Source organism: Podarcis raffonei, chromosome 14 (assembly GCF_027172205.1).
Source record: "Podarcis raffonei isolate rPodRaf1 chromosome 14, rPodRaf1.pri, whole genome shotgun sequence".
Classification (NCBI taxonomy): domain Eukaryota; kingdom Metazoa; phylum Chordata; class Lepidosauria; order Squamata; family Lacertidae; genus Podarcis; species Podarcis raffonei.
The window spans coordinates 31,151,372-31,173,743 of NC_070615.1; the positions used below are offsets into that span (position 1 = coordinate 31,151,372).

General features: G+C 46.7%; 1 protein-coding gene across 1 annotated transcript in view; it reads right to left on the minus strand.

Moving 5' to 3' along the window:
- Window positions 1-18,496, minus strand: part of HS3ST6 (heparan sulfate-glucosamine 3-sulfotransferase 6) — a 78,948-nt gene extending 60,452 nt beyond the window's left edge. Inside the window, exon 1 of the mRNA XM_053364700.1 lies at window positions 17,706-18,496. Coding sequence (XP_053220675.1) covers window positions 17,706-18,253 — 548 coding nt within the window. The 5' untranslated portion in view covers window positions 18,254-18,496. The remainder of the gene's footprint in view (window positions 1-17,705) is intronic.
- Window positions 18,497-22,372: the final 3,876 nt, after the last annotated feature.

Here is a 22,372-nt window from a genome sequence, read left to right on the forward strand (position 1 = left end):
TTTGCCAACCTGGTGCCCTCCAGGTGTTTTGGACTACAACTCCCATCAGCCCCAGCCAGCATGGCCATGTTTTGGAACGTAAGAATGTTTGACTGTAAGAAGAGCCTGGCTTTTGGATCAGTCCAGTGGCCTGTCTAGTCCACCATCCTATTCTCACAGTGGCCAAGCAGATACCCCCATGGAAAACCCACAAGCAGGACCTCAGCACAAGTGCCCTCTGCCTACCTGTGATTCCCATAAACTATTATTTGGAGGCATATTGCTTCACTCAGTGGACACAAAACAGAGCCATCCTGGCTAGTAGTCACTGAAAGCCTCATGAATTTATCTTATCCTCTTTTAAAGTCATCAAACTACACCCATCAGCCCCATCCAGCACGGCAGTGAGAGTTGGCATTTAAAACATTGATCCTTGGAACTGACCTATCACAAGCTGGGGTTGGACTAGATGACCCTTGGGCCCCTTCCAGCTCCACAGTTCCATGATTCTAAGTCAAGCTTCTTCAGCTCCATTGCCCAAACTGTGATGCTCTATTGCTTTCCTCTGGCAAAGCACCAGGAGATTTCAAGGGAAGCCAAATGATGGAGCTTAGTAGAAATCTGAACCAGGGAGTAGCTGTCACTTCAGGAAGAGGTAGGAGGTCTCTCGGAGGCACAAAGGGTTGCTTGTCTATTGATAACTGTGGAGTGTGCCATTTCTTGTGAAGCAAGCCAGACAGAGAAAGAGGAAGAGGAAGCTCAGTGGTCCTATTGGCATGGGAGTCAATCGGCTGCCAATTCCTGCATCTGAGCCAGGATCTATTGACAAGTGTAAGTAATGAGGGGGTTGGTACGCTGACACACCCCAGAGAACGCCTCATCAACGCTCAGATCAATGTTGTTTATTGAGCCCTCATCATATCCCCCGATGGCTGGCCCCACCCTGCTCCTTGAGAGACGGTAATTGGGGGGTTCATTTCATTTCCAGGGCTATTGATGTTCACTCTGTCAGGACGTCACCCAAGACAACTTGTCACTCAGAATTACAGTGCAAATTAAATGCAGAAGGGTCCTCTTTGGCAATGAGACGGGGATGCTTACAGATCCATCCGGCAGATATTATTCCCCTTCCTCTCTTGCAATCTAAGAAGCGACTTGGCTGAGGACTGAGGCTGGCGAGGAGCTTGGAGGAGCATCACCAAGTGTGGGGCATCACCAAGGGTGGCTGAGAGCCACACAGAATTGACTAGTTGGATTCCACATCTGCATCACATAAGGAGAGGCCTGCTGGATCAGGTTAACGGCCCATCTAGTCCAGCATCCTGTTGTCACAGGGGCCAAACAGATGTCCCGTTGGGAAACCCACAAACAGGACCTGAGAAGAGGACTCTCTCCCCTTCTATGGTTCCCAGCAATTGGTATTCAGAAGCATTGCTGCCTCTAGCTGTGGGGGCAGAGGATAGCCATCATACTAGTAGCCATTGATAGCCTTCTCTTCCTCCATGAATTTGTCCAATCCTCTTTTAAAGCCAGCCAAGCCACATTGTGGGAAAATCCCACTGGGAATTAATGGAACAAGAAGCCATGCCAATTTTCTGCATCCATCACTCAAACTTCTGGGCCTGGCTATGAACCAGGATCTCTAGACTTGAGTCTTGCCCACCAGATGTTGTAGACCACAGCTGGCTGGGCTTGATGGGCGCCACAGTCCAAAAACATCTGGAAAGCACCTGATTGGGAAAGAGGGTTCTACTTTCTCCTTGTTTTCCTACTTCCCAGGAGCATCTTCTAGCTCAAAGCCCAAACGTTGGCAGTTTGCTGGAAGAGGCACTGTGTTCTCAGCACGAAAGGCTAATTCAGCTTGCAAAAAGAGCTCAGCGGCAAAGCATTTGGCCGTGGCTTTAAATCCAGCCCTCCCAGGCGCCTTCATTCCCCAAGACATTTCCATTTTGGGGAGGGAGGTAATAGAGAGTTAGACTATAAGGCTTCATAGTGGGGAAGGAAGGGAGATGGGCTCCCAAAGCAAGCTCCTCACACTCAAAAGCAGGTTTGCCATCATTTTATATGCCAGGCAGGGGCTGTAGCTCAGTGGTATAGTGCAGCTGCTATGCATGCAGAAGGTCAGAGTAGTCAGATACTGAATTGTCAGCATAAACAGCAGTGAGTTAAACAGACCAGTGGCCTGAGCTGGTGGAAGGCAGCTTGCTGTGTTCTACAGTCACTTAGTTCTACCCTGATTCAGAATCATGAGGACTAGAATCTTACTTTATTTTTAGGCTATGTAGGGCAACTGCACAGCATACAGACGTTCCCAGGATCAATCCCCAGCACTTCCAGTTAGGGCTGGAAAAAGACTGCCTGTCTGAAACCCTGGAACTCTGCAGCCAGGCAGTGTAGACCATACTGAGCTTCATGAGCCAATGGTCTGACTTGGCATCAGACAGCTTCAGAAGATGGTGGTGATGGAGGGAAGAGGGTACATGCTGGCTTTCAACCATCCCATCTCTTCCAAGTGCCAAGTACTGGCCCAGTGAGAAGCAAGTATATCACTCATCAGGGCCTATTGTGAAACACAAGAAAAGCCTGCTGGATCAGGTCAGTGGTTCATCTGGCCCAGCACCCTGTTCTCAAAGTGGCCAACCAGATGCCTGTAAGATACCCTCAAGCAGAACCTGGACACAAGAGTACCCTTCCTTCCTGTGGTTTCCACCAATTGGTATTCAGACACATTACTGCCTCTGACTATGGAGGCAGAACATAGCCATCATAGCTAGTAGCCATGGATAGATAGCTAGGGATGGCCCGCCCCATTTCACCGCCCAAGGAGATACAGGATGGTGCCACTGCTGCCATTGCCCCCTGCAAGTCTCGCTTACCAATATATCATTGGAAGCTGCTGCCGCATGACCCCAACACACACCAGAGTGAAGCCCCATGGGATTCCGCCACCCGAGGCGGCTGCTTCTGTCCGCCTCATGGGCTGGCTGACCCTGTCGAAAGCCTTCTCCATGAATTTTCCACTCCTCTTTAAAAGCCATCTAAGTTGCAGGCTGTGCATTTGTTGGCAACGCCAGGTGGAAGGTATTTCACATTATATGTTAACTTGTCCCCCTATGTGCAGATCCTAGGAGGAGCTTTCTGAAACCCCTGTTTGTACAGAATAGCAGGTTCTCCCCAAGTGAGAGGCTTCAGTGACACATAAGGTGGGCCCTTTTGCTCTGGAGGCAAAAAAGAAAAGAAAAGAAAAGGAAGCAGGAACTGGATAAAATAGCTGTAAACTGTAATGGGCAGAAATTAAAACTCAATGTAGACATGGAAGCATCCTTGTTATTGGATACATTGCATTATATGGTCACTGTCATATTTTAAATTGATTGTGATTGCATGGAATTGTTGTGGCCTTTGGCTAGTACAATAAACTTATTTTGATAGTATTTTTTTAAAAAAACACTATTTCGATGACCATCACTGCCTCCTGTGGAAGAGAGTTCCACAGTTGATCTTTGCTCTGCATGAGGAAGGACTTTCTTTTCTCTGTTTGAATGTTGCAGAAAAAGTCTGCAAGTGCAAAAAGGGATGTCTGAATTGCACACATCAAGCACAAAGCAGGGCATGTCAGGACCTGGCTCTTCCCCCAAAATAGCTGTAGATGCTCCTGCTGCGGCTGGAATGCAGGGAGCGCCAAGAGGGCATTTATGGGTCTCACGGTAGTAAATCAATAGCAGCCGGGTCAGACTTCCCCCATCTGCAAGGATGCTTAACAAGGTCACCTCCGTATTCTCCGCAGATTAATGAGAAGAGATTACTAATACGGCCCAAGTGACAAGCAAGTATATTAACGTAATTCTCCTCTTGCTTGTAATCAATTTGCTCTGGTAGAACAGTTGCAGCTCTTTTTGGGGGAGGGGGATGCCAGGGAAAGTTTAAGGGCTGTCCCTAAAGCTTTTCCAATAAAGGCCACAATTTTTTGACACAAGCCAACCCCCTCATCCCTCGCTGTTGAAACCGTGGGGGTTCAAGAGTTTTAGCAGAAATGCAGGGTTCAGTTTGTCCTGGAGTTGAATTCTAAAATTAGAATGGAAGTGGGTTCAATATAAGCATTTTCAAGGAAATTTTTGAATGTCCGCGCCACCTCCAAGTTATTGGGGCATAAAAAGGTAAAGGACCCCTGACCATTATGCCCAGTTGTGGCCGACTCTGGGGTTGCGGCGCTCATCTTGCTCTATAGGCCGAGGGAGCCGGCGTTCAGCTTCCAGGTTATGTGGCCAGCATGACTAAGCCGCTTCTGGCGAACCAGAGCAGCGCACGGAAATGCCGTTTACCTTCCCGCCAGAGCGGTACCTATTTATCTACTTGCACTTTGACATGCTTTCGAACGGCTAGGTTGGCAGGAGCAGGGACCGAGCAACGGGAGCTCACCCTGTCCGCACGGGGATTCGAACCGCCGACCTTCTGATCGGCAAGTCCTAGGCTCTGTGGTTTAACCCACAGTGCCATCCGCGTCCCTAGCGCCACCCGCGTCCATTTTCAAGGAAATTTTTGAATGTCCACTCCACCTCCAAGTTATTGGGGCATACTTCCCATTAAAAATCCCAATTACATAAACATCCGTTATATCCAAACATTATGTATCCAACGGAGAACGAAAGAAGATTAGGCGGCAATAAAGAAGCAGTCAAGTATAGACAGCTGGTTTTCGAGCTGGAGATTTCATGCAAACCTGTGTCCGCTTTTGGAGCAATGCAGACATGGCCTTCCTAACTCTAGGCAGGTGGGCACATTCTCTCATCCACCAAGGCTATTCTGATCTCTTTTAGCTCAAACTCTCCCATTTAGCTCAAAAAGCAAATGGCTATGCTTTCCATCGGGTCTCTAAAATTCTTTGAGAAGGAGGAGATAGAAAGAGAACACGAGATGGCTCCCCAGTGTGACCTTGCTTTCAAAGATGGCTTTAACGAATTGGTTTCAAATTTGGAGAGAGGCCTCCAGTTTGGGGGGGGGGCAGAAATGGAGGTGGGTGGGGAAGAAACAGACAACCGCAACCTACTGCTGATGGGCTCTCCACGCAGAAACAGACTCCCAGAGTGCTTTCAAAAGCCATTTAGGAGCTTAAATCCTGGTATTAAACCAAGCCTTTCATTAGCCAACTTCTCAATCCCCACCCAGGCTTAATACACTGAAAAAAAAGTTCTCTCTCCCTCTCCCCCACCTCCCCATTTGACAAAAGGTCAGTCATAAGCTTTTAAGCCCCCTCTCCAATTAACTTTTTCTGCCTCCCTGGCCCAGCCCAACTTCCACCAAGTCACCCACTTCCTTCTCCGAGCAAATGTGACATAATTATTATTTTAAAATAATGATTTAAACGCACATGCATGCGCGCGCGCACACACACACACACACACACAAAGCAGGTTTGGAACAAATGTTTCAGGAAGAGCTTCCCATTTGCCTGCAGCTAACACCATTAGCGGCGACTCTTGCTCTCCTGACATCTCTTAACTTATAAAGCTGCCAGGGTTTGAGGGAAAGCGATGATGGGGGAAGAGGAATCAGCCAAGCAGCAGAACATGAATAGGTGCCTCTTCTACCTCTCAGGGTTTGGACAATTGTGCTGTCCTCGCAGCCAAGAGGACCAGATCCTTTCATCACATCCATAGGGAAATCAATCAGCCCACTGAGAAAATGGACCCAGCTTTTCAGAAACCTGGAGAAGTGGATAGACAGAAGTTGTCTCTCCCCTCTCCCTTTCCCATAACACTACAACTCATGGACTTCCATAAGAGAAAGCACTTCTTCATGCAATGTCTAATTCAACTCTGGAACTCGCTCCCACAGCAGGAAGCGAAGGCCACCCACTCGGATGGCTTTAAAAGAGGACTAGACCATGGGTAAGCAAACTAAGGCCCGGGGGCTGGATCTGGCCCAATCGTCTTCTAAATCTGGCCCACGGACGGTCCGGGAATCAGCGTGTTTTTACATCAGTAGAATGTGCCCTTTTATTTTAAATGCATCTCTGGGTTATTTGTGGGGCATAGGAATTCGTTCATTTTTTCCCTCCAAAATATAGTCCGGCCCCCCACAAGGTCTGAGGGACAGTGGACCGGCCCCCTGCTGAAAAAGTTTGCTGACCCCTGGACTAGACAAATTCATGGAAGAAAAGACTGCCCCCCTCCAATATCAAGTAAGACAATAGAAATACTTAACTAACTGACCAATCACATTGGTTCTGCCCCCATAACAAAAGGCCTGTTCTCCCCCAACAAAAATCCTGGCTCCCCCCCCCCATGGCTACTAGCCTACTGTGGCTATGCTCTGGCTCTGTGATTACTCTGTGGCAGTAATCCCCACTCAGTTATGAAGCGCGCTGGGTCACCTTGGGCCAGTCATGACCTCTCAGCCTAGCCTACCTCACAGGGTTGTGGTAGGGATTAACAGCAGAGGGGAAGAACCACAGACACCATCTTGACTGGGGGGGGGGGAAGGTGAGATATAAATGCAACAAATAAAACACTTTATAGTCAATTCTGTTCAAGTTCAGGGCAACTGTGCACCTTGATTGACGGCGGTGGGGGGGTCGGGGATTTGCTGATCGGCCTCAGGCAGTCACCCCAGGGAGCCTCTGGAAAGAGCCCTGGTGGATCATATCCTGCTTCCAACAGTAGCCACTGAGATGCTTCCAAGGAAGTAATAAACAGGCAGGGCATAAAAACACCAAGCATTGCACACCAGCAGCATCTGGTATTCAGAGGTACACTGCCATGGCACATGGAGGTTCTAACACACTATCATGACCCATAGCCATTGAGATACAATTTCACATTCTAACACAAGTGGGAATCAATGCCACCTATGACTGTGTGTTCCCCAAGTTTCCCTGTGTGTGCTTCCTTTGGGGAACTGCCGTAGCTCAGTGGTACAGCATCACCCTTGCGTGCAGAAGGTCCTAGGTTCGATCCCTTGCCATCTCCAGGTAGGGCTGGGAGAGACTCCTGCCTGAAATCTTGGAAAGCAACTGCCAGCCAGTGCAGACAATACTGAGCTAGATGAACCAATGATCTGAGTTGGTGTCAAGCAGGTTCTTATGTTCTTTAGCAGGGAGAACTGAACTGGGCAATGCCATGATGAAGAAAGAGCTTTCTCTATGCACACAATCCACTCATAGCATATGTTTATAAAAACCCCTACCATGTTTCCATCCCTGCCCCAAAACTAAAACCCTGGTGTCTTCCAGTTGCTGCTGGACTACAGCTCCCATCAGCCCCAGCCAGCATGGCCAGTGGCCAGGGATTGTGGGAGATGTAGTTCAGCAGCATCTGGTGGCGCACCAACTTTGGCAAGGCTAGCTGAGCCTTCCCTCATCAGAAGGGGTTCCAGCCCATTAATCATTTTGGTTGCCCTTTTCTGCACTTTCCCCCTTAGCTCTGAGATATCCTTTTTGAGTCAGAGCCACTAGTAACGCACATGGGATTCCAAACTCGGCTACACAATAGATCAGCCTTGGCCAACCAGATGCCCTCCAGATGTTTTAGACTACAACTCCCATCAGGGTGGGTTTTTTTGTTTGCTTGTTTAAAAAACCCCACAACAACACCAGGTTTTATTTATAACCCCCTGCCTTAATGGTTTTGTTGCTTTCCCCCCTCATCCCTCCCACTGCACAAAGAATTGACTTTTTGGGAGAGCCAGCTACTACAATCCCGATACCTTTTCCCCAGGCACACCCGATACTGTTGGTGAATATGCAGAATAGGGAAGGGTGAATCTGTCAGTTTCATTTTCTCACTTTCCCAGTGTTACATTCTCCACATTTCCACATCAGTTTGCAAATTCATCGACATTTTAGCACAAATTTCTCCCAATATACCCATTTTTCAGTGCATTTTTGTCTAATATACACATGTTTGCAAACCAATTTTCCTGAATATAGTGCACTTTTGTGCATCATTTCCCCTATTATATGCAGTTTTTCATGCACACTTTACACTAGTATATGCATTTTTGTACACATGACTTTGCCGGTGAACTGAATTGCAAAATTCAGAGAAGTGCAAATTTCAAAGGATGGCTGTGTGTCGGTTTAAGTATCATTTTGGAAAGTGTGAATCAGGTAGGTTAAACATAAAATGCAAACTGAATTTAATTTCTCCCCCATCCCTAAAAGTTAGGGTTCATTTTTCTGAGGGTGTGCCACTTTGGAGTTACATTAATTCTCATCTGCTACTTTCCTGCTGGTGTGCTCAGTTCGGAGAGATTTTGCTGGTCCATTTTGGGTTTCAGTATCCTAAGTAAATGGGCACTACCTGCACTCACACATTTGGCTACATCACTGCTCACTCCTGACTTCATTATGAAGTTGGTATGCAAATAACCACTTAATTAAAATATTTTATTTTATTTTTTTGCTAAATCTTACAAAATTCTTCAGACCTCCCCAGAAATCCTACATATGCTTCACCTGAGACAGAAATCCAAATTTTGGATTTGCTTTAGAGAGAGAAACTGCTTCTGGTAAATGGCACAGGTTAAGGCCTGTCTGCTGTTTGCTTATGCCTTATGATAGCAGAGGAAACATTCTGCAGACTAATGATGTTCAAACTCTGACATGCAGGGAAAGACAAGCAAAACACGCTCCTCCTTTGGAATTACAAAACAAACAAACAAGTTCTCCAAGGCTCCAAGGACAGAAGCAAACTATGATACTTCATATACCAGGAAAGCTGGAGAAAGAGTTTCGAGAGGGAACGTGTTCGTTTCTTCACCAGCAGAGAATCAACTTAAGGGTCACATCAGAATGCATCACATATTTAAACAGTTATTATGCGAAACAAAATAAATACACACACAGGTGTGAAGATAGTTTGCAATGGGCTATGTTCTGCTGGGAAAGGATTATGCAGACTTTTAGACCACACATGGTTCAATTCACGTAGAAGTGTCAAGCACAACCAAACCTCTATATCTCTGAAATCAGGCATGCCCTGCGTTTAATATTTTTCATATCCTGGGGCCAATGGTAGGTAGAAAGAAGGGCTTTTTCGCTGGCTAGGTTCAATTGTAATCCTTCTAACCCACCTTTGGGGTAGGTTTGTGGGTATGGCAGAAGGAGATAGGACCTGCCCATGTGATGCCCACCTGGTGGAAACTCCAGCTCACATGGCCCTTAATTGTAAAATATATAATCTCCACCAACAATTCTTAGACCACCTAGGTATCCCAACATGGAAACCAGAGACAGAGGTTATACGCTTCTTATTACAGGGGAAAGACCAGGAGCTCACCAAGACAGTAGCCAAGTTCCTCTATTTGATTTTCTGCTGCCTGTACGCCTGTACATTTCCTGTATGCTACAGGACCCTGCCCTTGCTGGAGTCCCACAGAGGTGAAATAGATTGCTCGCCTCTTCTTCCATTTGGCAAATGACTGTACTGTTGAAATGGCAACGAGATTGCATTGGCCTATTTATTCTGAATGTTTGTAAGTGATGCCAATAAAGGTTTGATGATGATTGGTAGGGATGAAGGCAGGGAGACCAGCAGTAGGTGGAGCCAGGGCCAATGAACCACCCCAAATAAACCAGATGTTAAAAACCTGGATTTTAAATAATAATCCAGCACTAATGTCGGCACCAGGCAAGTCTATCTAGGGAGAGAAATTCGTAAATTGTGTACTACAGCATAGAAGGCCCTTTCCCAAATGCCACCTGCCTCGTTGCAGGTGATGGGGAGATCTTCAGAAGCACATTTGAAGATGACTTAAGCATATGAGTGGCTCAGGCACTGAGGCCATTTTCAAAGGCCTTTCCTACAGGTGGTGTCACCATGCAAGATGAATAGATATTCATTCAAACAGCGGGGTGTCAAGCAGATTTAAATGGGACTTGTTGATTCTAAAATAAAACAGACATGTCCAGGATAGTGGCCACCAAACAAACAAAAGAAAAACAATTATGGAATGTCAATGTTGTGTTCATCAGCCAAAGAGAGTGAGAAAAGGTGGAAAAAAGATAACCCTTGGAAAAGTTTTCATGCTCATCGTGGAAGAGGCAAGCCTCCATCAATTGCCTCCAAGGCTAGCCTCCGAGGATATTTTGATGACAAATGCATTGTGTGTTTAAAGATGGTTCTCTTTCCTTGCAATGTTGCCCTAATATGTTTGCTAAAGAAACATCCTGGCAACCATCAGACAATGGCGTACAAAGAGCAAAACTTAAATGTTGATGACATTTCAACGGCGCATACCAAGACTTGGTATCTATAGAAATCTATGCATTGGCCCAAATCCAAGTGTTCACACCCCTGGGTGGGAGTCCCTTGTCCTTGCCAAAGGAGACAAAGCAATCATTGATTAGTTCAGGGCATGGCAGCTGAAGACTCTTATCACAGGCCCACAATGCACTGCTGCTTCACTTATCAAAGCTGGCTCGGGACTAGAGAAAGCTCTTCCGATTATCAAGGGTGGCAACGTGATGCCACTTTATTGGTTGGCAGCTGTGAATAGAGGATGCTGGACTAGATGGGCCAATGGTCTGATCCAACAGGCTCTTCTGAGGTCCTCTATACAGAGCTGGATGAACCAATGGCTAAAGCTCAGCGCTTTGCCTGCAGAAGCACATTTGTTAAAGAAAATTCAGACTTCACAAAGGTCAAGTTTAATCCTATGTTGCAGGTGAGTTTAGACAGATAGATAGATATGCTTCATCCTGTTCAACTGGGTACAAGTGGCAAACAACTACACCCCCACCCATTTTTAAAATGCAATTATTGATCACCTACACCAGCCTTTACCCAGTCTGCTGCCCTCCAGATGTTTTGGGCTACAAAACAGCTGGTGGTTCTTGAGAGTGCCTTCTTGGTGATGGCCCCAAGAAACTCCCTCCACACAGAGATGCTCCTGGCACCATCTTTTCAAAGCTGCTGGGGAGACACACATCTTCACCCTGGAAAACCATTCTAAAGAATTGAGTTTCCTTTCTCCCCTGTGATGTGCTGTGGGGGTTATGACTGGGGCTGCGTTAACTGCTTTAATTGCAGTTTGAAATGAGATAATAATAATTCTCTTGTAAAAATTCTTAAGTTATGTTATTCCTGTTAAAGCATTGAAAGGAAAAGAACATGAGAGGCTGCCTTATAGTCTATCTGGCTCAATATTGCCTATGCATGGACTGGCCCCAGCTCTGCAGGATTTCAGGCAGGCAACATTCCCTGCCATACCTGCAGATACCAGGGATGAATCAAACCATGTGCTCTCCATCAAGTTGCTGTCCTTCCTTGATACTGCTTTATATAGAGTCAAACCACTGGTTCACCAAGCTCAGTATGACCTACACTGACTGGCAGCTGTTTTCTGGGATTTCAGACAAGGGCCCTTTCCAGCCCTATCTTGAGAGACTGAGACCTTCCGCATGCAAAGCAGATGCTCTATGGCCCTTCGCCTGAAAGCCAGCTTCCTTCTTCCCCTGCCTCTACATTAAAGAGTTAAAGGGTTTCGCAACCTGAAGATTTACTTCTGGCTTTCTAAACCACCCGTTTCTTTTGTTATTTAACAAAGAGCACAAGTTCCCGTAGAGGTAGGGCAGGGAAACGGGAATCAAAAACATGTCCGCAGAAGGAAAAAAAGAGATGCTCCTATTTTGCTTTTGTTGGTTTTATATATTCACCGACTGAAATAACTTCTGCTTGAAAGGATGCCAGGTGCCAATCATAAGCCAAAGATATACGAAATCTAAGAGTCGGAGCCACCAAACTCCAACTGGGATTAACACTGCATGAGAAAATACAAAGAGGGTTATATTGCAAAGAGGGAGTTTGTTGCTCGACATATTTCCCCGCTTTTTTTGAAGAAACAAAAATGTACTTAAGATGATGAACAATTCCACAGGTGCCTCGGGGCCCCAAGATGTTGGCAATTAAAAGCTATTGGCACCGGTTTGGGGTTTCTTGGCTTAGTCAACTATTTCAGAAATGTTGACACTGCTGCGAAAGATTCCCAGGAGCAAAAAAGAGGAGCTCAACGTTTGTTCTTTCACCCAACACATACACACGCACACCCCAAATTTAAATAGCACCTGCAATCATATGTGATCTCAAATACACCCCAATTAAGAAACATGTTGTTTTCTCTCTGCCAAAAAGGAGGGGAAGAAGAAGGGTGAAACAACAGGAGTTCAGTAAGCATAATCATGTGGAAGGCTATTTTTGCTTATTATTATTTTTTTTTAAGGGGTTGCTTTCTACACATTTCAATCCAACTGAAGTTTTCAGCAATTTCAACGAGAGATTTGAGCGTGTCTTTGCTTAAACTTTTCCCTGATGAAACCAGCCAGATTTTCAGCACAGTCCTATGCATGCTTACTCAGTCCTAAGACCACTGGTTTCAAAAAGGGCATATACCCAGAACACACAGGACTGGAGCCTTAAAAGTAGGTAATGTTTGTTGCCTTTCAACCCTCCGCCTTTTGCATCAAAAATAATGCAACAGTTGGCTGCATCACAACCACCACCTCCACCTTACATGTCTAATTGATCTAGGTGCAGCTAGGCCCAATGAACAATAGCCCATGAAAATATAGGGCCAACCCAGAAGCCAAGCAAATGGTTTATACTCATTCTTAACATTTACCTTAGGATAGCCCCATAGGCACTAAAATGATGCTGCGGTTTTAATTAAATGCTATTATCATTATGAGCCAAGCCCATTACATTTACCTCGTCATTTGTGTTTTTGTTTTAATCAGACTTGTCCCTGTAGCATTACAGGTAGGCACAAATCTAAGGAGTGAGATTAGAGATTACCATAATATTTTTTGTTCCATCCATTAGAACACACGCGGAGAGAGAAGCATGCAAGTTATACTTCCTTGAAAACTGCAGCGATACTTTTAGAAGCAAAATCTGAGTAGTGCAGAAAGTGTCTTTAACTCTATGGTTCAACTGACTTCCAAGTTAGAGTTTCTCAGCAAAGCCACAGATGTTCAAAATAACAATTCCTGCAGATGGTATTAGACCACCACCCATTTGTAAGACCTAGGGTAAGCTGTCATCACACTAAAACCCTAGTTTTGTACAATTAAAAAAATATTGGCCATTAACCAGCTGAAGGCTTACATGCCGTACATGCTTAGCTGGCAATGATGAGTCCCACTGAAATGAGTGGGGCTTACTTGGAGTAAATTTGGGGATCTAGCTGCTGCATATTTGATTGGGAATAATGGGATTGAGTTAACAGCTAATTTAAATGAGACCTCTTGTTTCCCACGGGATTTAGTCAACAATTGCCTTTACATGGATCAGACCCATTACTCTGATTTGCTCCAGAGGAGACTGGGCGGGTTGGGAAGAAAACGGGTTCAGACACTTAAAAAGGTAGCCATTTTAAAGTCTTTGCTTTTTGCCCCATTCCCTGCCCCCTCTAAGATAATGTACCGGATACAATAATTGACTTCTAAGAAGAGATAAATCTGCTCCAGACATTTACCCAGCTGGCCAAGAGATGAAGGTTTAATATTAAGCATATGAACAGTAGCCAGACATTCTCAGAGCTGGGCTGCCTAAGGAGAGTTCATTTGTGCTATTAGAGCGTTATATCTCCCGGATCAATTCCACCTCATCGCAATTTAATTGCATAAGGGACCCAACTCAGATTTTGAAAAATGCCCATCTCCTGGCTTGTACTAACGTTTTCAGGTGCTAGAAAATACCAAGTTTTGGAATACTTCTTTTAAAAAATATTTTAAAACACTGAGGGTTCATACATAAGAAATGAAAACCAGTAATACACACCCCCATGTGTATTGGAGCACCCGTTCAAACATATGCAGATATAAATTATATTAATTCCTATAAATTTGAAAAACGTATGCACATTCATGTCACTTGATAAGATGCACAAGTATGACATAATAGTTACGCTTACCAAAACCAGGGGGAACTGCGTGTGGGGAAGGGTTTTTTTGTTTTGTTTTTTTACAAAGGTTAGTTGTCAGAATTTTTTTAGGAGAAGAGTTTAGATCTTGTTAATTTTCCATTACACGCCCTCCAGATGTCTTGCAGCAAGATCTGTTGCGTGTTTGCTAAGAGGCACAACCTATTGAGTCCCAGGGAACTTGCTTTCAAATACACAATATGAGGACGGCGTCTTTAGTCCACAGTAACTTAGGCAAATCTTGCACCTCCGGCAAAATGGACTTGGGCATTTTATGTTGTGAACCGCCCTGAGATCTGCAGGTATAGGGCGGTATAGAAATTTAATAAATAAAAATAATAAGCGACACTTTTTTTAAAAAAAACTTACATTTACCATTACCAACCCCCCCACACACACACATTAAAAAGCTGTAAACAGTTAAACCTGCATTTCAACCCAGAATTACCCAGGGTTGTTTTTTTTTGCAAGGGCCTTCTGTAAAGTCAAATGAGATTGTTGCCTCCCAGTGTTCCGTTGAAAGGAAAGGGCATGCAATTGTCCTTTTCTTGGGGTTTGTGCAGCGGATGCTCCCAAAAGATTAGGGTCTTCGCCATCTACTCCAAAGCTAAAGTAGAGGGGGCAGCACCCAAGGATAACTGCTTCTGCATCATTATTGCTTCTTCCCAACAGCCTGGCAGGAGTAGCAGTCCCATAGCCCTCACACCAACCAAAACGAAGCATAACTTTATGGCCTCACATTTGCTTCCCTTTCCAAATCTGCCCCTTCATACTGTTTCCACCCACCCCCTTTTGCTGGCCTTTAGATTGTAGGCTCTTTGGGGCAGAGACCTGCTTTGTTGTGTAACATTGCCCTTCCAAGCATCCATGGACTACATAGATCAGGACATATACATAAATAAATAAATAAAGCTAGGCTAAACACATACACACAGAACTCCCAGCATTTAATTTTCTATTTTTAATCTGTATTTCTTGAAACACAAGCCTGCCAAAAAGCCAGATGAACTCCGGGATCCCATCACGACCCCAACAGGAAAGGAGCTCAGCTGGCAAAAAAAGAATCAAATGGATACCAAACAACAGAAACAAGTCACTTCTCTTGGCAGTCTCTTGCAAATGCCCCACTTGATCCAGGAACTGTGTGATTCCACTAATGCGTTCTTGCATGCCATTTTTTTTGAAATCCTTATCAATGGGACTTGTGCTGGAAGATTTTAAAGTGGATCATGGCCATTGTACATTGGCAAGACTCATGTCAGAGTGCCATTAACCACAGAGGATGCAAAAAGCAGCTGATGCCCCCTTTACACACATGAACTCACTTTCTGCTTGGGAGATGGGCTGTTTCTGTGCCTATCTTAGTGGCTGTGAAGAGGAAGCAATGCGGGTGGGAAACCCTATTATCCCCAGAGACATATACAAAGTGAGGGTGCAAAGGAAGGATGGGAAAAATTAGATACACTTTAATCAGGCTCATTCTAGCATGGAGGTCCTATCCTTGTGTCTCCCAAAAAGGATGCTTTGTTAAGTCTCCGGTCTCCAAAGATCTTGAAGATTTGCTTAATTGTGATGGTCTTTCTCAAGATAGGAGGGACACCAAACTCAGCTTAAACTGTGGTTTCCTATGCCGTTGCTGCCATCGGGGGCTTTGCTCAAAAGTCCCAAAAGATGCAAAAATTTAAAGTGGGGGAAAGAGGAAAGAGAAGAAGAAAGGAAGGAGAAGAAAGGAAGGAGGGGTGAAGAAAGAGTGTCAGCTGGGGAACCTTGATGGGCTTGTGATGTCAGTCTCACTGCGGTTTGAGGGGGGAAATATCAGCTAGTACAGAAACTTTCTGCATCGTATTCAAAAGAGACATTTGAACATTTGGGAGCTGGGCAGGTACCCTGGTCTAAGGACACTGAAAAAACCCCAGCTCATTTGTTTTAAAGTTTGCAATTTGCCTTCCAGCCCACAGGAGTCCTGCATGAAAGGGCAGCACCTGAACCCTGATAAATCGCTTTGGGGATTTTTTTAAAAAAGCATTTTCAATAGTCGGTCAGCTTTTGTTACCTTGGTCTTTGTGAAATCTAGACCCCTTTGAAGTCCATAAAGGCAGAGTCTCCGCCATTGACTTCAAACGAAGACAGCCTTCCACTTGGAAAGTTAAGAGTGTCTTTCATACCTTATCCCATAATGGAAAGTTTCATAAAAGAGGCACAAAGGTGGGGAGATGGTAACATGAAGGGAGAAAGACCGGAGAGTTCATCCGGTGTAAAAAACAAGAGGCTTGCTCACGTAATTTGGAGTGTGCAGTTGGCTGTTAAATTTGTGGCCTGTGCGCACTGACTACGCGGAACAAGAAGACGCTTTTAAGGAAACTCTGGAGACAATGGCGACCCAAACATTTGGGAAATATTTTGATGAGTACACCATCCGGGAAAGGCAGCCCTAATATGGAAAGGATTTATCGGAATTCCTAGAGGGAGGGGACAACAGTTGTGTTTTAATTTGGATTAACATACACATTGTACCAGCAGTTTTCCAGCTCCAATACGTTGATCCAAAATTTACCTCCATCATTAAACAACACTTCGGGTCTGTTTGAGGTTGCTTTCCACTTATAAGTTTGTGTGCTGAACAGGGAAAGCTCTGTGTGACGGTGGGGAACAAATGATCAAAAAAAGGACATCCCATATTTATTTATTTTTAGTTTCTGCCTCTCACATCCCAAAAGCTCAGAGATTTAAGCAGATTTTTTTTTTAAGGCTAATGTTAGATCAATAGTTTGTGTTCCAATCTAGTTAATTGGGGGCAAAATTCCATGTCCATTCAAGCCATGATTCTTATTGGCAAAGAGGAAATATCAACCCCAAGTAGCCATTTCCAGCTCAGAAATAGGACTGACTATTACTTCAAGTTAATTAATACACTGATGCACTATTCTGAAATAATAGAGCTTTTTATATCGATAAAGGGAAGACCTGTAGCTCAGTGGTAGAGCATCTAGTTTGCTTGCAGAAGGTCATGGGTTTAAACCCTCCACGTAGGGCTAGGAAAAAAACTTCAGTCTGAAACATTGGAGAACCGCTGCCTGCCAGTGTGGGCAGCATTGAGCTAGGTGGACCAACGGTCTGACTCAGTGCAAGGCAGCTTCCGGTGTGCCAGTGTTGATGCCTGCCTAGCATGCTCAGATTCATTTCTGACCTTTGGGTGGGAGGCTGTAGCTCAGTGACAGAACTCAAGATTGACCCATGACAGCTAGCTTCCGGTTCATTCCCTCCCTGGAGCCCCTCCACGGTCAACTGCTGCCAGTCAGTGCAGACAGTTCTGAGTTAGATGGCCTGACTCTGTGGTTCCATTCTTTCTGATTTCAGGAGGGAGGTTGAGAGGGTGCGAAACTGAACCATCCTGTTACTCAGGCCAATCTATTCCACCCCCCAGACAATGGGCTGCTTTAAAATGTCTGTTTCATCTCACCCCAGAGTTGTGAACAAACTCTGATCTGGTCGTGGCAAAGTGGAAAGAGGACTTCATATATAGATAGAAAAACGAAATGCAACGGACTCTGCTTAGGGACATGTGCCTGCCTGCTTGTGCTGGGACTCCGAGAGACACCCTTGGTGTGGGTGTCGATAGGAGCCAACTCCTAGAGGCCGAGGTTTCTTCGCCACTCTCCCCAAATAAAACATGGGGCGGGACATACCTGGGGCCCCCAATATTTTATTCAAGTTGGCACCCTCGTGTGTGAATTGTGCACGCACGTGTCGGATGACCCCTAAAACCGTGGGAAAGGATTAGGTGGAGACGGAGGCACCTGCCTTACCTGTACCAAAGCAGCCCTTTCTCGTAGCACCTGTCGAAGAAATGCGGCTCGGCCCCGACGGCTCGGACGTCCGGGTGGATGCGCAGGAACTCCAGCAGCGCTCGGGTGCCGCCTTTCTTGACGCCCACGATGATGGCCTGCGGAAACTTTTTACTCCCAAAGCCGTTGGCCACGGGCAAGCCTCCTCCGGCCGAGGGGCTCCCGATCCGGCCGTCCCCCCCGTCGTTGTCCTCCTCTTCCAGCCTGGCTCCGCCGGCCGCCGACTCCTCGTCCTCCCCGGCGGCGGCGGCGGCGGCGGCTGCGTCCCCGACCAGTCCCGGGAGCAACAAGAGGAGCTTGTGCGGGGGGTTCCCTTCGTCGTGCGGCTGCGCTTGTCGGATCAGGCCCGCTCCCCCCGGACGGAGGGACTCGCAGGAGCCGGTGAGGCAGTAGAAGAAGTAGCTGAAGAGCAGCAGCATGGTGAGCAGCAGCGGGGCGCGGGGAGGGGCGCGCGCACCCAGCAGCCCCCCGACGTGCGCCCGGAGAAGCCCGCCGCGGCTACATCCCATGGGGGGCCGGTCCCGGGGGATGCGGGACCACGGCGCCGCCACCCGCGGCAGCAGCAGGAGGAGCAGGAGCGCGGCCCGGAGGGGACATCGCTCCTTCGGGGAGCCGCCGCCGCCGCCCCGGGAAAGGTCCCCCCTCCCGCGGCTCCCCCGGCTCCTTCTTCTCGCTCTCAGTCTCAGCCCAAGTGGAGCCTGCGCCCGCCTGTCCTCGTCCAGAAGGTCCCCAATTCTTCTCTCCCCCCCCCCACGTCTCCTTCCTCACCAAACGGAGGAGTCCCCCCCTCCTACTCCGCGAGGAGAGTCAGCTGCGCCCTCCCCCGCCTCTCTCCCTCCCGGCACCATTCAGCAGGCTCCGGTCACTTTCACACCCACCGCTGGCACCGCCCCCTCGAAGGGCTGGTCACTTTCACTTCGCGCGGCTCCCGAGGAAGACGCCGCGCCGGGAAAGGACTAGCCCAGAGTCCCTCGGAGATGCGCGCCAGGAGCGTCTGCCATCCCCCCGGGAACCCCGAAGAGCTGAAAGGGGCGATCCTGGGCGCTTGCTTGAGTAACTGCGTGCGCGCGCGCGCAGGATCGGGTGCTGCGAGACTGGGTTTCCATGCGCGGGGATAAAACACCGCTGATTTTTATTCTATTTTTAAAGAGGGGTTACTTCCCAGTAAGTATGGAACGGGCCCCTCAAACTTTGCAAATTCGTCAGCTCGCCAAGCAGACGCGCGTTTCAGCCCGAGCTGAGGCGGGCTTCGTTGGTTTCAATGGGGGCGCCTTCCCTCAGGTTTGCAGCCCCGAGAGTGGTCCGGAAGCGTCGACATCGGAAATTTGTAACAGATAAAGAGCACAGCGAAAGAACTTACTGTTTAAATTTTTCGTGTGGTTGAATAATTTCAAAATGCATCACCATGAGACGTGCAGGGTGCTAAAGAGGACAACTCTACCTTCCTTAACTGGGGGTGCCACAAGATGGGGTTGGACTGGAACTGGGGTGACGGGAGTTGTAGTGCAGCAATATCTGGAGGGCACCGGGTTGGAGAAGGATGGAGTAATAAAAGCCAATAAAACAAAGCACCACTGACCCGCCATCCCACCCCCAATTACGGAAGGGGCCTTTCCCCCTCTTTCCCACTTACTTTGACCCAGATACTAGACATTCAGTGAAACTGGACGTAGGCTCAGGATTGATGACAATTATCCGCTTGCTCAGTTGAGGTTGGTGTGGATGTGTGGTCCCTCCAGACATTGCTGGACAACCCCACCCAGCATGGCCCAAGTCAGTGGATGATGGGGTTTGTAGTTGTAGTCCAGCAACATCTGAAGGACCGCAGGTTTTGCAGCCCTGAGACAGGCCAACAGTTTAGCTCAGTGCAGTCTTCCTCAACCCTCTGGATGTTTCGGACTACAGCCCCACCCCAGCCACCATGGCCAAAGGTCAGGGGATGATGGGAGTTGTAGTCCAGCAACATCTGGAGGGCCACAGGTTCCACAGCCTTTTGGTATCAGGTCCATCAGCTAGAAATTAAAGACTTCTTCAGGCAGCATAGGTGCCATCTGGCACCAAAGATTGTGGGTGCCCACAATGAAGGGCTTCAACGTTGCCTGTTGACTTGGGGGGGCACAGCCCCACAAATATATTATTGTGGGTGCCAAAGCACCCATGGCCCCCTGGAGTTGGCTCCAGTGTCAGGCAGCACATAGTTCAGCCATGGAACTTAGTCCTGCAGGGGACAAGGATGGCCGCCCACTTGGATGGCGTTAAAAGAGGATTGGACAAATTCATGGAGGAGAGGGATACCCGTGGCTGCTAGCCGCAATGGCTATGCTCTCCTCTATGGGCAGAGGCAGTCATGCTTCTCAATACCAGTTGCTGGAAACCACAGGAGGCTGGAGTGCTGTTCAGCTCAGTTCCTGCTTGCAAGTTTCCCACTAGTGTATCTGGTTGGTCACTGTGAAAACAGGATGCCATTGGCCTGATCCAGGAGGTGCATCTTATGTTCTTAAATTTAAACACCTACTGACCTTTAGTATGTCTAGGAGTCTCCAGATGGCTCTCTATGATCACGGAGGACTGCAAAGTGAATTTTGAGGTTTGGGGGCTGGAGTCATCTGTCAAGGTGAGACTACTGCCATATTATTTCCATCTTGCAGAACAACTGAACAGCAGGTCTCCAGAATGATCTGTCACAATACCATGAAGACCCATGATCTCTGAAAGTAAACATAAAGCACATTGAAAATTTAGGGGGAACTCCACTCTCTCTGTGTGTGTTGTTTTCTATTTCTAGAGAACAGACAAAGGTGATCATTTTAACACGTTACAAAATATGTAATTTACAATCTGCCTTGAACCTTCAGGATGGGGAACGATACAAATCAAAGACAAATGTGTCTTTACTAGTTTTATGACTTCCCTGCCCCCACCCAAAACTGGAATTAAAGGAAGATCAAACAAGATTTGAGCAGAAGAACTGCTAGGTTAATTGAGAGGGGGTGGGGGAGAGGATGTTTTACAGCCTACATACAATGAACAAATATTTTCACATCTGATTTCCACCGCCAGCAACAACAACCTCCACATTTTGGGGACTGTAATTATTGTTTCAAATCACTTGCCTCATGGGAAGTGATTTGCCACAAAAGACCGCCTTTTCCCTGCCGAGTTTTAAATCAAAGATGGGAAACATGTCATAAATAAACAGCAATTAGTTTGATGATAGCCACATGCTGGGCAATTAACAATTAGCCCTCACAAATGTCAGCTTTAATTAAAGAGGTACAGGAGTTTTTGTGTAGGTGCGCGTAGACACACAAATACATGCATTATACAGATTGAATGAGTGTAGTTCCATTATCAACCATCAATTTAAAAATGAGTTTAAAGGAAAGGCCTGCTGACCTGGAGCAATTTTTTGTTTCGTGGGGGGGCATTCAGCTGGAGAATGTTAGTTGCTGGGGAAGGACACATTCTGTCAGAAAAACGTTCTTTCGCAAGTCTCTAATGTTCCACTCTGTGAGCAAAGGTTGCAGCATCTGGGACTTCTTAGCTTAGAGAAAAGGCAAGTAACAGGCAACATGATAGAAGCTTTTTAAAATGGTGCATAAGATTGGAGACAGTGGCTAGAGAAAAGTTCTTTCTCCCTCATGTTGCTAGAAGTCGTCCACATCCAATGAAGCTGCATGTTGGAATATTCAGAGCAAAGGGAATAAAGTCCTGCATGCGGCATATAGTTGAACTATGGAACTCACTCTTGCAGGAAACAGTGATGGCTACCAACCTGGATGGTTTAAAAGATGACTGGACCAATTCATGGAGAATGCTAGCCACAATGGCTATGTTCTTGCTATGTACTGAGTTGAATAGGATCCAAATTGCAGCAGTCTGATTGGTCCTAGAACAATAGGATTCAGAATGCAGCAGTCTGATTGGTCCACAGGAGCCACCCAATCCAACTCCAGATGAAAGTGAATCCGCAACCTGATTGGCCTACAGGAGAATCCGGAATTAGCCAATCACGTGGGGCCCATTGTGTAAATAATGTATATAAAACAGACATTTCGGGGGAACTTCCATTCCTCCTCACTACTACGAGCTGAATAAAGAGCATGAAATCAACACTCGACTCCGAGTATATTTCAGTTCTAAATACCAGTTGCTGGAAATCACAGGAGGGGAGAATGCTCTTGGGTTTTCCAAACTTCTGTGGGAGCTAACCAGGGGTCCCCTTCAGCTGATTTTCACACCAGGGATGGTCTGTAGGGAAGGAGGTGGTCTCTCAGGAATGTTGGAGCTGGATCCAGCTGACATTGTTGTGGGACTGGCAGGGTGTACACTTGCTGCTGTGTATCTGAAACACCTTGGTGTTTCACAAGGAGTCTCCAGGACTCCCTTTTCTGAAGGGTACTGAGCCAATAAAGGCTGCCCCAAACAACCCGCCGGTCATAGGAATGGAAACATGGAGCCATTTCTATCTTTCACAAAACTAGAAATTTAAGCCTGTGGAGTATAGAGAGTAAAATCCAGTAGAAGATTCCCATGGACAAGTCCAACACCAAGATCACTGCTGTGGTTTGTGCACGAGACATTCCCACTGGACCGTGTCCGGAAAGTCTCTGTGTCTGAGAAAGATC